Source organism: Podarcis bocagei, assembly GCF_964188305.1.
Source record: "Podarcis bocagei genome assembly, chromosome: 11".
In the NCBI taxonomy this organism is placed as follows: domain Eukaryota; kingdom Metazoa; phylum Chordata; class Lepidosauria; order Squamata; family Lacertidae; genus Podarcis; species Podarcis bocagei.
The window spans coordinates 27508304-27526649 of record NC_138136.1 but is presented as its reverse complement, the minus strand read 5'-3'; the positions used below and the strand labels follow the sequence as shown (position 1 = coordinate 27526649).

Below are 18346 nucleotides of genomic sequence, written 5' to 3'. Positions count from 1 at the left end.
CTCATGAAGTTCCTGCCTTGCTTCTGATAACCCCAGACATCTACCCAAGGGTATAGCATTTGGTAGGACTTGTGTGCAGGCCTGTTTTATGCATTCAATACTCCTGATGCATTGGCCGATCTGTAGCGGGCCTGGGTCACAACCTTTTCTGGCTGCCATTGGAACTGGGCAATATATTGGTAAATTGTCTGAAAGCAGTATGGCATTCAGGTTTGCGATACCGGTTTCAGACAATCTGAGCTGGAAATACATTGCACCAGCTCAAATTGCATGCAGATGGCAAAGGGGGTAAGCAGGCAGGCAGGCAGAAGGAGCATGAGAAGAGAAGGTTCCAGGCGAGCACCATCTCAGACTCCATCCTGCCTGCCTGCATCTTTTTAGGAAGCCCCACCCTGTTCTTCTGGCTCCTGTGAGCTGGAGAGGCATCAGGGCTTGCTTAGCTAAGGTGGGGAGGAAGAAGCAGCCAAGATGCATTCCAGACATCATGATATATCAACGTATTGTGGTATTTAGCTGCTGATATATCACAATGTTGAAAACCAGGTATCGCCCAGCCCTAGCTGCCAATGGCTAGATGCTTTAATTCAAAAGAAGCTGGACAGCTGATTTCAGATCCACAAAACCATGCCTCAATGTCAGGTCCATTTCAGAAAAAAAGATTACTATTGTGTTCTGAACAATGTGTTTGTCTTTTAAAAAAACCAAAAAATCAAAAATGGTTCAAGAAGCCATTGAGGCTTCATCCCCACTCTCTTGGTGTATATGGATAGCCTGGTACACATGAGTGACTCATTAATATGTATCTCATAGGAGGGGCCTGGCTTCTTATGAGAGCTGCTGTTGTACCATGTCCTACATTACAGTTGTTAATTCAAACCTGATTTGCTCCATATTGAGAAATGTACAGTTGCATATGGTACTCCTAATACAGTGGTACCTCGCAAGACGAAAAACGCGCAAGACAAAAGAGTTTTCCGTTTTTTGAGTCGTTCTGCAAGACGAATTTCCCTATGGGCTTGCTTCGCAAGACGAAACGTCTTGCGAGTTCTTGCGAGTTTGTTTCCTTTTTCTTAAAGCCGCTAAGCCGTTAATAGCCGCTAAGCCGCTAATAGCCACTAAGCCGCTAATAGCCATGCTTTGCAAGACGAAAAAACCGCAAGACGAAGAGACTCGCGGAACGGATTAATTTCGTCTTGCGAGGCACCACTGTATAGTCAGTGGGCAGCAGGTTAAATGAGGGGGGCAGGTGCAAGAATTAGAATGCTTAAATTGCCCTTGTAGCATCGTCATTAGTAAGTCTCTGTGATCTTAGGATTTGACTGCCCTTGTAATAAATATTCTCTTATTTTTGCAATAAAGGTTCTTGCATTGATTATTTTCATGAACTAGGGCAAGTATATATATATTGAGATTAACACAGTTTCCATTGGGAATTTTATCTACACTTTTGTTTTTGCTTTTATTAAGTTGCAGTGTTGTGGCCACTTTGACCCAATTTTAAATTCTAAATCATTGCATTATTATTATGACCTTTTGGGGTTGCACATGTTACAGCACAAATATTGCCATTACATCTTGTGGTTGTGTTGTTTTGCTTGGTATCTTGCTCTTTGGCATCCAACCAGGACCAACTGTGCATCTTCTTTGCCACAGTAAAACAGCCTACTCAAAGTCATGCATCCCAGCAAGGCACAGTGGAACCTACTTTAGCATCTAGGGCCAGCTGAAGGTGAAATCATAAATTAGCATATCCCATTTGTGATTTCACCTTCTGTTGGCAACAGGTGCTGTAGAAGTGTTAGGGTTCCATTTTTTATTGAAAACATCTGAGACCCTAAGAGCTTTCACTGGGCATCCAAACCTGTTGTTTATTTAGTGAGAAACATAATATATTCCATGTTGTGATATCCTAAGTGAGTGAGCTGCAATAAGATATGATCGTTAAGGCTGGAGGCACCAACTGTATCGCTTGTAATCCTTGTGAGAATCATGAACTATAAGTTGATCCTAGCCTGTTTCAATAAACCATAGTTTACACTACTAACAGTTAAGCCGTCTCTTGGCTTTGGCCTTGTAGTTTATTTGGGGAGCCTTGCACAGTAAACATTTAAGAGCCTCTGAGCTACTCCAGACTTGAACAAGTTAAGGGCTTCATGGAATAGCAACAGAATAATAAGCCACTTGTTCCATGAACGCCTTTCTCCTTTATCAGTTCAGTATCCAAAGATTTCTTTTTGAATGGGGATAAGAAAAATAGGGATTTGTGACAACTGCTTCTTCTTCTTCTTTTACTATTTTCAGGGAAGGGCTACAGCTTAATAGTAGAGCATATGTTTCACATGTAGAAGGTCCCATAGTCGATCCCTGGCATTTCCAACTAGTAGGGGAAGTGACTCCTGTCTGAAACATGGGGGAGTTGCCCAGTCAGCATAGACAATATTGAGCTAGCTAGATGGATGAATGATCTGATTCAGTATAAGGGAACTTCCTGTGTTCCTGTTACTGAGAACTTCTGCAACAAGATGGCTAAGATATGGAGCTATGTATTGGTAGTTCCTGGTTCCTATCTTGTTTATGCTATGAACTCACTACTAGATTTTAAAAATAGACATCTTTGGAATTTCTTGGTAAAAACTTCCTCAGATGCTAGACTGCATGTTATTAAACTAAATCTTAAGTTCTATAAGGGCATTTTACAAAGTTTGGTTGAAGTCTCTGTCCCCTGGGCTATCCCTCAACAGCTGGTCAGTCTAGGGTTTGTTAGGCTACTGTAATTCTTTTGGTGACAACCTTACACAAAAAGGGAATCCTATCCATAGGAATTCCACCTCTCCAGTGCTCTGTCAGAAGCTTAGAAATTGGCTAGATCTGATTATTGAAAGTAACAGACAAATGAGAAAGTACTTTGATTTCTTGAAGGTAAGAACTATTTATTAAAATGTACATTTTTGTAAATTGAGATGAACTAAACTTTGGGAGGGTTTAGCTATGAAACACAAACTTAATCAATGTAACTGTTTTAAAAAAAATATTTCCTACCATCCCTCTTTTTCAGATTTCTGATCTGTCAAAACTTGCATTGCCTTGGACTATGGGAGGGAACCTTGTTACACAGCCAATTACCCTTTTGGACGTCTGCTATGGCAAAATAGAAAATTTAAATCTTAGATATGTGGTAAGGACTTAATGAATTGAAATACAAGGAAGAATGCTTCATTTCTTCCCCGACTTTTACTTTGACTGTCTTTTTTTATTCCTTAAAATATTAAAATTAATCAGCATGAGTATGAATCATTTGCCCCTCTTGCTTTCAGACTGGTTAATGACTAAAATCCCATATGATTAAAAGTATACTTGAGGGGATATTGATTTCCATCAAGGGATGCTCAATTAAAGGCAGAGCTATTTGCCTTTACAGAAGAACATTTTGACTAGAACAAAAAAAAAGTGACTTATGCAAGTATAACTCTTTTTTTTACATTATTACTGCACAAGACATATCTAAGTGCAAAAGAATATACAAAAAGATAATCTGCTTTTAGATATCCCAGTCAGAACTTTGTTGTGATGCCAGCATGAATATGCTGGATACCACGTGACATGAGGAGGGTAAGTTAGGCATCTTGTTCAAGAGCATTTCTCAGCGTAGCTCTGGGGCAGCAAGTGCGATGATAAACTTCTATACTGGCTTGGCACCAAATCAATGTCTGTATATTGACAGTCTTTTGTTTTCTGAATTATTGACCACAGTTTTGCCTGATAAGATTTTTGTGTGCTCTTGTGTACAATGGGATGTTAAGTATGATGTGTTGGATTCAACCATATTTGCCATGCCATATTTCATCAGCCACCACTGAGCAATGGTTTCATAAAGGAACACTACCACCACTGGCTGAGGACAAAGACATGCTTGGCAGAAGTATAAATAAAGAACTGGTGCAAGTCAAATCAGAAGATGAGAAAATATTAAGAGACACAAAGTGACTCTTTTCTGCATCCCTCTAATTCTCCGCAGTGAAGACATTCACAATTTTTGTATCTCTATACAGTGGTACCTCGGGTTACATATGCTTCAGGTTACATACGTTTCAGGTTACAGACTCCGCTAACCCAGAAATAGTACCTCTGGTTAAGAACTTTGCTTCAGGATGAGAACAGAAATCGTGCTCCGGTGGCCGGGTGGCAGCAGGAGGCCCCATCATCTGAAGTGGTGCTTCAGGTTAAGAACCGTTTCAGGTTAAAAATGGACCTCCGGAATGAATTAAGTACTTAACCCGAGGTACCACTGTACATTTTATGTCTAAATTTAAACAGATTTTGGAAATGTATCTCTAGGTTGTGAATACTGTTTAATAGCAAAATAAGAAAAACCTGATGGATGAGGTAGAATCCTCCATTTTAATATGGTATGGGCTTGTTTGGAGGCAACACTAAACCATAATTATATGTTATGCAGATGTGTTTGCTTGAGTCTCAGGCTTTTCCACACTCCCTCCTGGGTGACCATGTGAAGGTTTCAAGCCTCTGCTCCCTGTTTAACATCAACTATGGTTTAATGAAACACTGGAATCATGAACTATCATTTCATCCTGGCCTGTTATAAGTAAACTGTAGTTTATACTAACAAGAGTTTATTCTCTATGGGCATAAAGATAAATCACAGGAAGTGGATGCTTCCAATCTCCACTCTGTGGCTGTGCCAGAGGGGGAGAGGGAAGGGTGGAATATGCAAACTTGACATTATAAATGAACTGGACCAAATATAAGATGTTTCAGGGATCTGGTTTAACTTCATGATTCAGAGCAGGAATACATATTTGTGAACAGGAGAAGCAAAAATTTATTCAAATTTGACAGAAAGCTCTTCTTTTCATGAGCTTGTTTTTTTTTGGTGTGAACTGTCCAGATAATACCAGGCATTCTAAGTTCTAGGGATGCAAGGGTGGAAATAAAAGTATATATGATGGCTGACATGTAAAAGAAGAAAAGGGCATTTCTAACCTCTGTTGCGTGTCAAGGGTGTGACCTTCTGAATCTGGACTGAAACAAATTGGCAATGACAGCTCCTGATTTTCACTGATCTCACTTGAAAAACATTGCAAATTGTATCTCGGCAGAAGTGGCTCTTGTGATGAATTATTCATGAAGCTAACTTCATCACATAGAACACCTGCTGAAAAGCGCTTGCGTTGCATATTAACATACATGTATTAAGCTTTGCAATTAAAGCCCCGGTATCAGAAGCCCGTTTGCTATGACAGTTGTTATAATGCGCCATGCTAAAGGCAATGACAAATACGGCTTTACCTTCTTGGAGCATTTCATAATTTTAATTGGTTCTGGGGAAAGGTCACCTTTCAGCAACACAAAGGGAGCTGCATTCAGTCTTTTTCCAAAGCATATCAATAATTCTCAGACTTCCCCTTTCATTTTAGTCTCCGTGTCCTGCAAATCTGGCTGGTGCATGGTACTTGCTTAAGTAGAACTCTGAAGATAATGTGCAGTCTTTAGACCAACAGTAGAAACTCAGTAATAATGAACACATGTACTTGAATTTAAATCCTTTTAATTTAAATGGAACTTGTTTCCATGTAAATACAGTGGTACCTCAGGTTACATACGCTTCAGGTTATATACACTTCAGGTTACAGACCCCACTAATCCAGAAATTGTGCTTCAGGTTAAGAACTTTGCTTCAGGATGAGAACAGAAAGCGTGCTGTGGCGGCGCAGCGGCAGCAGGAGGCCCCATTAGCTAAAGTAGTGCTTCAGGTTAAGAACAGTTTCAGGTTAAGAACGGACCTCCGGAACGAATTAAATACTTAACCTGAGGTACCAATGTATTAGGCTATTTTGGTGCATGCTGGAGTTCCAGTCAAGAAGCATATTCAGTTCTTCATTGTGGTCTCTGTGTAGCCCCTCATATGTAGTTCCATGTTTGCACATAATGGAATGAAACCTTCTCCAGCTCTCAGAAGGACAGAAGGCAGCAAATGTTCTTAAAGAGGGAAAATATTTTCTCTAGCCTGAGTAATTTATTTTCCATGTACAGTCGTGCCTATTTTTCACAATAAATATCACACACACTTCCCTTTTCTTGAGATAACGTGCAACAAGCAAAAGGCAAATTCATGCAGGCACTTGTGTAAAAAATAAAACTTGCTTAATTTCTCTAATGAAGGCTGCAGTGAGAATTGGCTATTGGAAACATTTGGCATGAAAGAGCAGCTTTTAACATGGAAACTCTTAGATCTTTGTTTGAAATCATATAGTGAGAAACTTCAAAAAAGAAGCCTTCAACTAGAGTGAAATACGCTCAGATAGGTGAGCCAACACTAGATGTTATTTAGAAGCTCTTGAAAAAGCTTTTGTGATGCTAATGAAAGCTGATTTGATTGGGTAACCTTTCCTCCTTGTTCTTTGTAGATCAAGCGTGGTTCTGCTTATTATGCACCATTGTTGCTTTTTTCTATCAGTTGAAGGTCAAATCTATTTGCTCATCCTTCTCCACTTAACCAGAGCTGGAACCCTGCGAATGGAGACATACTAAGTTAGAACTATTTGGGAAGGACTTTGTGCTTTATTACTATTTTATTAACAATGTTGAATGAAGGAACTAGAATAAAATGCAGAGCCTTCAGCATCCTTTCCAACTCTACAATTCTATGACGTGTTTCAGAGGACAGTGAGATAATTTCTAACATTGCCTAGGTTTCTAGAAAGTACAGCCCCTCATGCTTAGGGTGAGTCGCAACAATAAAAAAAACCAAAGATATTATTTAAAATATAAAATTCTAGATTATCCTGATTCTAACTGGAAATGATTAAATCGGGGTGGTTGCTGTGGTGTCCACCTTCTAGAAGTTGCAGCATTCCAGCTCTCATCTGCCCCATCCATCCTGCTAAAGGTAAGGGATGATGGGAGTTGTAGTCCCTATTGAGGACACAACCTTGGTTACCCTTGGCTTAAACAAACATGTTTGTGATTTGAGGACCCAATCCCCGCTTGGGGAATGAAGACACGTGGACACAGCATATTAGGTTAATGGGCAAGAAAAGGCCACAGCTTTATTGATTACAGCATGTGAGAAGGTATTGGCTTAGGCATTGGACCACAAGAAATTTTACTCCACCTACTCGGAGAGGGGTGAGTCTGCTGAGGGGTTAACCACCAGTAGGGGAAGCCTGTTGATGCAAATACAACTATAAGCTCTCCCCTGATGTCACCGAGGGTCATGCCATGGCCCCCCGCCACACAGGGCATCGGACAGGATCCACAACTGCCGGATTCCTTTACCGGAATACGCATAAGTGAAGGGGTAGGCGATGGCCACACCTTGCTCTTCCATACACCAACAACACATTCCAATGCCTAACTGCCAAATACCAAAAAAGTTGTGACGATTGCTACGAGGTAGGCGAAAAGAATATTGAGGACACAACCTTGGTTACCCTTGGCTTAAACAAACATGTTTCACACTGCTTTTGCAGAATGCCTTGGTTCATTTTCTTTATTTAACTACTAAATCATGCACTTTGTCAGAGAGCCTGGAGATGGCTTCCAGGTGCTATCTCAACCACAAAACATAACTTTAGCTGTAGCAATGCATAACATACCATCAGACCATCATCTGTTTTTGACTTTGATGGACCTCAGGGAGGAATGGAATGTATGCACACATGTACATTTTGGAATTGAAGATCAGTCAGCGAACCTCCCCCCCTTTTTTTTGGTAGTGAGAATTTTTTCTTTGTAGGCTTCTCATTCTAACTTGCTGAGCCTAGCAATTGAATCATAGAAGTGTAGAGTTGGAAGGGATTCCAAGGGTCATTTAGTCCAATGCCCTGCAATGCAAGGATCTGTTGCCCAACATGGGGCTCAAACCCACGACCTTGAGATCAAGAGTCTCATGCTGTACTGACTGAGGAGAACAGGGGAGGAGGCAGCCTCTTAGCAGCCATATATCTCAACCTCTAGACTGTAAAGCCAGGTGCACTCAGACATGAACATACTGAAATCAGTAATATAGTGAGAACTTGGCTTCAGCCTCCAAGCATCAATAAATACATCAGGTGTTTGCTTAATACTTATGTTCTTACTTGAAACTACAAGGGCAGCTTGACATATCTGGATAGGTATGGTTGCAAGGTTTTTAGCTGAGGCAATTAGAATAAGATCCACTATTTGGCTATTGATTCAAAACCTAAAATGTATTTGTGTATATCGTATTGTTGTTTTATTGCTATGGCCCGATGGCTGACGCAAATAAAGGTTTCACTGTTCGTTTGGTATGCACAATCCCGACTAGAGAAAGAAAAGCATTCACTGAAAACCATAGAGAATGGAAGGACACCATGAAAAATATGATCATATCAAGAATATTTATGAAAATCAAGGATACTTGAGCAAAATAATAATAGAAGTGTCAGATACTTAGTCTTCAAATTAGTGTAAAGCTTATATATACTGTAATGCTTTCAAAAATACTAACAGTGTTTTTTAAAATACAGAAATATAGTACAAAGTACTCTTTTCCATTACAGATTGCAAAGTCTGGAACAATCTTTCCCTGTTGAGGTGTTTTACAGAAGTTACTAAATAACTGAGTGCTCTTTAAATGGGACACTGTTGGTTGTCAAGTACTTGGAATTTTAAAAGCATTAGAGAACAGAAAAAAACCTAAATTCAGATATCAGATTGTGATGTTCAAGCTGTGTACTAGAAAACCTCAAAGTTCCTTAGAGGGCTTATCAGGGGTTCCTTAGTGAGGTTCCTTAGTGAGGTCTTTAATGACAGATAAGCTTCCATACTAGACAGCTTGCTTATCACTGTAATCATCCACTGGGTAGTGTGGGATGTGCTATAGCAGTGTTTCCCAACCTTTTTTGGGCAAAGGCACACTTGTTTGATGAAAAAAATCTCGAGGCACACCACCATTACAGCCCCGTGACGTCAGCGCGCAGCGTCACGCCGGGAGGGATGCATGAAAGTGTAAGTTTTAATTTTTTCCCCTCCCCCTTGCCGGGGAACCTCCAAGCTTTGGGGGTGGGGGGGGAGGAGGCAGGAAGGAGAGGCAGGAAGGAGAGCGCGGCTTGGCTGGGTGAGCTTTGGCAGGGGCAGGGAATGAGAGCCGCGAGGCAGGCGCTGTGGACGGAGGCACTGCCCGCCGAGCTCGCAGGCAGCCAGGCAGGCAGATGGCGAGAGCCCCGCGCTGGGCGGCCTCGCCGCCACCGCCCCGCCTCTCGCCGTCCGACTCTCCCGCCTCCCTCCAGGCAACATCTCGCGGCACACCAGGCAACATCTCGCGGCACACTAGTGTGCCGCGGAACAGTGGTTGGGAAACACTGTGCTATAGAATGCATGCTTAGTTTGCACCCAGTGACAATGACCTGGTCAGTGTTTACACATGCACTGACTGCACACCCTAAGTAAGCTACAGGATCCTATGCAACACACACAGGTTCCTCTGTTACCTATTGTGTTGATGATCAGCTGTTGTGACTCATTAGCTGTCCAGAAGTGAACAGAGAGTCTTTGCCTACAGTTCAAGTTTTGACTCTGCATCTAAAATTGAGCCTTCCTCACATCTCTGACGCTTTCCCATCAGCACACACTCCTTTTTGCTTCTATTTCTTCTCAGATCTGGGTAGCAGTTGCCAGGAGAAAAGGACTGAGGGTGGACAAAAGCTAGCTTTCATCCTGCCTTCATATCTTCTGGAAAGAGCTGAGATAAAATGAGGTTTACAGTTGTGTTCAGGAATTACTTCAATTTCAGTGGAGCCAATTTATGTATGACTTTACAGAACTTAAGCTTGAATTTGTATTTCTAAACTCAATTGGTACTTATATGCAGTTCAGAGATGATGTGTCAGAGGGTTACCAAACCTAGCATGTAATTTGTTCTCTCCCTGTGAGTTTCTGTTGGTTGTTCTTCTGCTCAGGAGCGCCATGCAAAGAGATATGCTCACTCACTTCCAGAGGGATGGAAAATTATATATAGGCAACCTCAGGATGTTGTAAATGCTTTGTACTCTTATCTGCAAGGGACTAGAGTAACTGGGATGAGCTACTTTTTAATTCTGTAGAACCTGAGGTTTTTGCTGGTTTCCCTTTGGAAGCAAAACGACTATAACTACTTCCTTTCTGCTTGTAAGTGCATGCACACACACACCTGTGTGCAAAGTATCCATGAATTAAAAACCTATTTTTCATTTGAAGTTGTTGCTTATATGAAGTTTAGAACAACATCAGCTGCGAAATGCATAATCATATGTAACAGTTAGAAGCATCAGATAAGTGCTGAATGAAAATGAAGTATTCAAAGTTGTACATAAAAGATGAGAGAAACAGCTTATATTGTAGCATTCAAGATGCTGTGTGTATTATGAAGAAATTTGCATGAACACTTGCATCCAAATGTTTTTGTCTTGCAAATTCTTTTAAATATGTGAATATTCTCAGAATGTATACCAGTCTTATTTGGGTGTGTTATTTGGCAGTACAACTGCACATTCTTCTTTACATTTATACATTTATACATTTGTGCATTTATACATTTTAATCTTTTTATGCTAATTGCTTCAAAATGAGTGCTTGATCTTAGCAATGACTTCTTAGTCTATACTAAATGAAAACATGCTGTTCAATAAATGGCAAACACAGCTGGCTAAAGGTTTAAACAGGAAAAGGACACAGGATTCTGTGGTAGGTAGAAGATAAACATTGGCTTGTTTATGGTTTTCTAATACTCTGTTTAGAAGTTTGATTCCCTCACCCTCTCCAAAAAATCCTTTTTACTACTCTAGCTCTGAGCTGTTCTTTTGGAAAAACAATCAGCCCTGTTTGGAGGGTAGCTTTGATCTCTGTTTTCTTATTTGTTTTAAGAAGCTAGAATTCTGGCAATTTGTTGTGTTTCATGCTTTGTCAGATCATGCCCCCTCAACACATGTTTTCCACAGATGGCTTGGAAGGGCAGGGGGAACGGCAGAGGAATGCCTGGGCTTTGACGTCTCCACTACAGTTCCCAAGTGATTGTTTTGGAAATGTCAGCCTACCCACTGTGGTGCCTTGCAGGTACCTAGTGAGGGCGTGTGGCCTTTCACCTGGCATGCTTAACTTGTTTTGATTTCCTCAATGTTTACCGTTTCTCGTCTTAACCTTTCTTGTTTTCGCAGAGCGCTCTTGAAGGAAAACTTAGCAAGCTGCGGAGACACCTGCTTGCCATGAGGCAAAATCTGGGTTTTGTTCTTGCCCCAGGACAGATGTCCTCTGAGGCAGCTCAGCACATCCTACCAACTGCTGTTTATGCTCGGCTGATAAATCATGCAACTCAGTGTCAGCAGTCTGTGGAGGAATGTTGCAATGATTTGCTCACTTTGACGCTTCTGGTACCTTCAGCACCTTGGGTGAGTGTTGTGCTTGGCAGGCTGGAGAGGGATTGTTTCGGAACAATTTTAAATGCTAGCCAAAATGCTACGTTCTCCTAGTTATGTATAATCAAGTTCTAGTCTGCCTCTGGCTCTTGTTCATACTTCATTCCTGTTTATTCGATGGAGGGGAAAAGTGTCGTCCCCTCCCCATTCTTTTCAGGCAGAAAATGATATAAATTGGCTGGTATCTTGTAGTCATCATCAATTCATAATATTGCATGGGCATCTTTTGCAGATGTACACTATGTACAGAACTATTTGATGACAAGCAAGTGTGTCCAAATATATTCTTCACTTAAACCTGTTCTTACTTGTGTACCCTGGGAGCCACTGCAGGATTATTCCTACTCACACCAGAGTCTCTCCAGAAAGTGGGAGAACAAAGTGTGAGCTTCTCATAATTCCTCAGTGATGCAGGAAGGAGCTAGGCTCCATCAGATTCCATATTGGCAGTATGATGTGGAAAGAGGTCTCTCTCTCATATTTGATGTTGAACAAAGGATCCCTATCTGTAGAACTGGAGAACAGCCTCCAGTTAGAGAATTCGATACCAAACAACCTACCATCAGTCAATGTTTTTTTTACTGAACACAGAAAGTTAAACCAGCATCAAAGAGAATAAGCTGGTGCTCCACCTTTCCCTACAGCTGCTGCTAAAGTTCACCTATATTTCCTGTATGATTCCAAATGGAGAGTCCTTCTGATGTCATGGTGCCCATTTGTTTACTGTTGGAATGCTAAAGCAGGAAAATGAGAATGCACAGAAATGAAATTAATTTTTTGCCTCTGTCTTCACAGCAGAAGATTTAGGGCAGACCCCTGTACCTGAACTAACGTCCTTAGAAAGGGTGTCTGAGGAACTGAGGCAAATAGTTGTGATAAGAGATGACGTTTCAGGCCTTATTGACAAACTGAAAACTGACAAATCACTTCCACCTGAGAGTTCTTAAAGAACTCAGATGGCCAGAAATTTCTCATTTAACAATACAGTGGTACCTTGGGTTACAGACACTTCAGGTTACAGATGCCTCAGGTTGCAGATTCTGCTAACCCTGAAGCAGTACCTCAGGTTAAGAACTTTGCTTCAGGATGAGAACAGAAATCGCGTGGTGGCGGCGTGAGGCCTCATTAGCCAAAGGTTAATAACAGTTTCAGGTTAAGAACGGACCTCCAGAACGAATTAAGTTCTTAACCCAAGGTACCACTGTATGTAACTTGTTCCTAAGATGAGCTGCTATAATGGAGAATTGGAAAATGGCCAATATAACATTATTATTATTTATTTTAAAAAAAGGGATCCAGAGGAGAACCAGGACATTTACAGGCTGCTTAGCTTAATGCCTCTTTTGGGTGAAAAAATGGTGGAAACAGTGGTTAAAGATATGATTATAAGGCATATAAAAGAAGAGAGCTCTTCTGAAACAGAGCTACCATGCTTTCTACAAGGGTAGGTTTGACCTCAGCAATCTTTTAGAGTTCTTTCAGAGGCAACAAGCATGTTGATAGAGGAGATCCAGTTGACATTGCTTACAGAGACTTTCAAAAAGCTTTGTTAAAATTGGATCAGACCAACGGCCCGTCTAGTTCATTGGTGGCACAGGTGCCAACCAGATGCCATCAGAAGCCCGCAAGTGAGACCTGAGTGCAGCAGCCCTCTTGTTACCAGAACCCAACTGATGATTTCCATTTCCAAGTTCCCCAAGCCCATGTGCTTGGATTTTTTTTATTCTACTCCATTGACAGTGATTGGACTAGATCTGCTCAGGGATCCTCCTTGCTGGGAATTCGACACCATTTTTAGGCTAAACATTTTGAGAAGATGAGGCACGGGTTGTGTCCTCTCAATGATATCTGTGTTGCTGAACATGTGGCAGCATATTCAAAACTTGCTGTAGGCGAGAATTCTGAATGAATATACAGGAAATTTTGAGCATTCTTGCCTCGATGCCCGCCTGCTGTGATTTATGGAAACATGGAAACCTTTCTTATCATTGTCAAATTATATTTTTTTTAGAAAATGGTGTATGAATTGCAGAAAACTTCCTTAAAAAACAAAAATAAAACAGCAACAGTAGCAACCACCCCCACAACCACCTCCACCCTCTGGCAACACCTCTAGAACGGTTTTGCGCTTCTATCAAAGATCAAACATTGGAATGGTCTCAACACTTCGAAAAACTCAAATGTACATCTAAACTGACAAAGTGCTTCCAACAGCTTCTTCCCTTGAAGGAATGGGATGCCACTGAAAGGAGTAGCTTGAGCAGGAAAAAAAATAGGAAATTTAATTGTTTCACCTTTTTATAGAGAGATTGATGGGAGGAGAAAGCCAATTGTGGCTCAGGAAAAGGGGATGATAGGGAACTTTCAAGCCTGAGAATTTTTCGGCAAGATTCTCTTTGGTCCTCAAGCCAGTTGAGACCAAATGAGCATATTGGTAAGCGATTTTCCTTTCCTCCACCAAGGCAATAGAGTGTGGCATTATATTAGATTATTATCTTTGGGCATTGTTTAAAGTGTATTATAATGCAGTCTAATTAGCCATGTGAGAATTGGGTGCCTAACAAATGAAGAAAACTAAAAAAAGGCTTTAATAATCTCATTTGAAATTAATTTTCCCCATTTATACTTACTTTATCTTTATTGTGGCTGAGGCTTTATTAGCAACTTCATAGCTAAGCTACTATTATTTGCATTTTAAGTAGAATTAAAGTCACACTGCTTCTGTTTTTAATTTGTTTTTTGATTGAATCTTAAATAATGAAGGCTGCAGTGTCGGAAGCCTTTACGATTGGGCCCACTCCCAAGTAGCCATGGTTTGGATTGTATTACAGATCTAATATCTTCCTTTAAGGAAAGAACAGAAATGTCCCTTGGATATTAAATAATCACAGCAAATTTGGATTGACAATGTAACCTACTTTATTGTTTGCAAACACTATGGAGGCCATATCCAGTAAGTTATAAGGAAGCAAATAAACAATAAATGGGAAGAGCAGTTACAGTCCTTTGTACACACTTTAGAAACCACAAATTGTCTAACTCTGGAAGCTTGTAGCAGTAATCTGTAGGCTCAAGACTCTAACACACCCATGGATCCAGAGTTAAATGTGTATAAGAAGACGGATGGAAGCCGAGTTCTTTGCCCCCTCCTCCCCAAGAACCACCCTCCCCAAATGCTCTACTGGGGTTAAGGGAGCCTATTGAATGGGGTGGGTTGAGGGGGCCTTGAAAACTAGCCTTTCATGAGTTGAAAGCTTTGGAAAGGAGGAGATGGGGAAGTATATGGGGGTGGTGTTTCTCTGTATGCAGTTACTTTTTTGGTATAAGATCAACTTTATATTTCGTTTTTGAATAACCTTAACATTATTTTGAAAAAAAGATGTTTATTATTCTTTCAGAAGCAAATAGCATAAAAAAGCTTATATGATATATAAATCTTGCCTATCTTCTATATTATATATAATTTTTCTGTCGTTTATTCCGAGGTTGTATTTTGAATCAGCTGACCTAGCAAATAAAACGTATTAATGAATCATTAAGAGAGATGCAGGCCTAATTATCTCTAATTTGTTTTCTGAATGCAATATCCGCCTTATATGAGAACATGAGCACCTAACCTCCTCTAGAGAGCTGCGAACAGATATTTATGGTGTTAGTAAGCAAGGACATTTAGTGCCTTAGGTTAGTGAGATACTGGTAAGTGGGTGGCTATGATGAATTATTTAGTAGTCTCTTTATGGCTTCTTCCATGGAGATGGAGACAAAAGGGGTTTCCTGAAGTCTCATGAATAAGCGTGTACACCGGGGAGTGCAAGAATCAAAGGGAAAGGAATTAGCAGCTGACAGCTGATGCTTTTGGCCACTAGTTTGATGTGGAGATTTAGCAAAATTCCTTGAGTTCTATTGGGTCTTCCAGGAAATTCACCAGTTTGGTTAAATTGTGCTATAAAATATCTTTTCGTTATGTAATTTATCTACGGAATCAAGCTGGCTAAGGAAAATGAACTCAACTGTTAATCAGAGTATATGAATTTTGTATTTTTATTGCTGGAATTTCTAGAAACATTTGCAGTACCTCCTCTGCCTGGGTGTATTAGATGTCGAGTCTTAAAGGTCACACGTGAGCAAGCAACAGAGAGATTGTAAATGACATTTGTGGATTGTGAGCAAAGAACTTTTACTCAGAGTAGACTCATTGAAATTAATGGACCTTAGGTACTTATGGGCTTTTAATTTCAACAGATCTACTCTGAGTAAAACTTAGCTGACTACAACCCGTATTATAAAAAATTGTACATAACATACACATTTTAAAATCTAGCTTCCCAGTTCTCAAAGGTGACACGTGCAGTTTGTGAAACAAATAAACTCTTTTTTTCTTTTTTTGCCTTTCTAATATTTACTTTTTTCAAATCTGAAAGCAGATTATAAATGTCAACTAACAAGCATTTATTTATACAGTGCAGCAGATCCCCAGAAAAAGACTCTTAACCCCTAACACTTTCTTCTGTATCACATCTCATTCTGTCTGCATCTTAGAAATTGTCAACCTGCCCAGTATTTGTTGCAGACCCCCCCCCCCCACAGATGAATCTCTCATTCATTACAGTAATTCAAACACACTAACATTCTAATGCCAAATCCTAGGCTCTGATTAGACAACTTTCAGCCTAGGTGGAAACTTTGGGCTCACATGCCTGGACGGTTAAGTACAGTCGAATTCAACTACGGGATGCGGCTCTCATCTCTGCTTTCAGGCAGAGGGAGCCAGAATTTGTCTACAGTTTTTCCAGGTCATGTGGCCAGCATGACTACAGTGCTTCTGGTGCAACAGAACACCTTGATGGAAGCCAGAGTGGATGGAAATGCAGTTTACCTTTGCGCCCTAACGGTACCTATTTATCTACTTGCGCTGGTATGCTTTCGAACTGCTAGGTTGGCAGGAGCTGGGGCAAAGCAATGGGAGCTCATCCTGTCATGTGGATTCAAACTGCTGACCTTACGATCAGCAAGCCCAAGAGGCTTGGTGGTTTAGACCAACACAACAGGTACTGCGGTGTGAAAGGAATGTTAGAAAACAGAACAGAAATGCTAGCACTATAATCAGGCAAACTATCACAATGTTCCCCATGTCTGAATGCACCCTGAGGATAACTGAATTGGGATCTGAAAGGATGCTTAAACCTGTGAAACAAGAAATGTTCTAGGATTCAATAAATGAAGGGCTCTTTTTACAACATGGATTTTGGAACAGCAAGAAGCAATGGCACTGTTGTTACCCAGATCTCTAGCAATTCTTCTGTTAATGCTTCCTGAAGAATTGCAGCCTCAACCTAATGAATAGAATTCCTATGTGCCAGCCAGTATTTCTGGACACCTCCAGAGGCAATTTTGCCTTAGATGATACATGAAAGAATTGTGTTTTCACTTTCAGGGAAGTAATATATCATGCGTATCTATCAAAAGCAGCATGAGCATTTTAACATGAGAACTGTACCGTAAAATAATGTTCTATCAATCTCCCTCCCACCTGCAAGTTATTACTGGTCTTAGCATGGATGCCGTTTCCATGCAGTTTCCTCCTCCTTATTGGCCTCATGGGAGAATGTTGGTTTTAGTTTACTCTACAATCAGACATATATATGTTTTTTAAATCTATAGAATATATATATTAGGTTTTTCCAATAAAAACTAGGTTCAGATGGTGCAAACAGATTAGAATGTGTAATCTACTGCTACAAGCAATCCCGGGAGTCCAAAATAAGGAATATTTAAAATGGAAGTTTCCTGAAATATACATATTTAAATCCAGATCACTGGGTTGAAACAATTTCAATGGGAAAATGGTTATATTTGATGGATTTGTTTGATTATTCATAAAAGAGCCTTAAATATGATGGCTGATCCTCAAGGTTGCTAACAGAAACCCATGGTACTATTACCAATTAATATCAGTTGTATGCTCACAAAATAACCTGTTGTATTTGTTTTAAAACCACACAGTTGTAATGCACATGTTCACACTGATTGCTGCGATCTGTTGTCAGATTAGTATTCCAGCTCATTTTGTTTGAGCATCAATTTAGGCATGATCAAGCTGTGCTAATACCAGTGCTACAAGCATATACCAATGCTACAACAACAAAAGAAACGGCATGGTACTATCTTAATTGCTTTTCATCTAGGTTAGAAGTGGTGATTGACCAATGAGATTATTTTTAACCAAATAAATGTCTTTCAATTGATTAAAATATTAATTTGTTTTTAGAATTTCATCATTTGACTTTCTGTGAAAAATTAGGCGCAATCTAATAACCTTTTTAAAAAAGTGGCTAAAATAAATCCAGCAATCAGTTGATAATTTAAAAGACTGCAATATGTCCCAAAGCAATTGAAAACCCCCAAGCTCCATTGGTGAGTTGGTCTTGCAGGCCACTCAAAGTAGCAGATTCCATTGTTCCTGCTCTATTAACGTACAACAGGAGTCCTAGATGAACGGTCAGGGTCAAATATTAGCAACATTAAATCTGAATTTGTAGAGGAAGCAGATCTCTAACTTCAAGTTCTCTATGTCTCTCACACTCTCATGGTTGGTGTGTGTGTGTGCGTGTTAGAGCAGGCTGTTACCACCTACATTATCAACTAGCAGAAGTGGTTGCTTGTCTGTCATGTAGATGCTACTTGCTTTGGTCTGTAGATGGCAGTAACTTGCCACCGTAATGGCTTGTACCGGCTTTCCTATTTAACTGGTGATTTAAATGCTTTGACTGATAAAACATATAAATTAAACCAACTCATACGGCCAGTGTCTTCCAAGAGACAAGTGTACCGGACTTGGATACGGGAGGCCCAAATTCAAATTTCTGCTCAGCCCTGCTTGGCGACAAGTTGCAGGCTGTGATCTATCAGCTTCA

General features: G+C 40.3%; 1 protein-coding gene across 1 annotated transcript in view; it reads left to right on the top strand.

Moving 5' to 3' along the window:
* LOC308596978 (uncharacterized protein) overlaps positions 1-18346 on the top strand; it is a 68432-nt gene that overhangs the window by 25513 nt on the left and 24573 nt on the right. Inside the window, exons 9-10 of the mRNA XM_081212417.1 lie at positions 3056-3175; positions 11175-11405. Coding sequence (XP_081068543.1) covers positions 3056-3175; positions 11175-11405 — 351 coding nt within the window. The remainder of the gene's footprint in view (positions 1-3055; positions 3176-11174; positions 11406-18346) is intronic.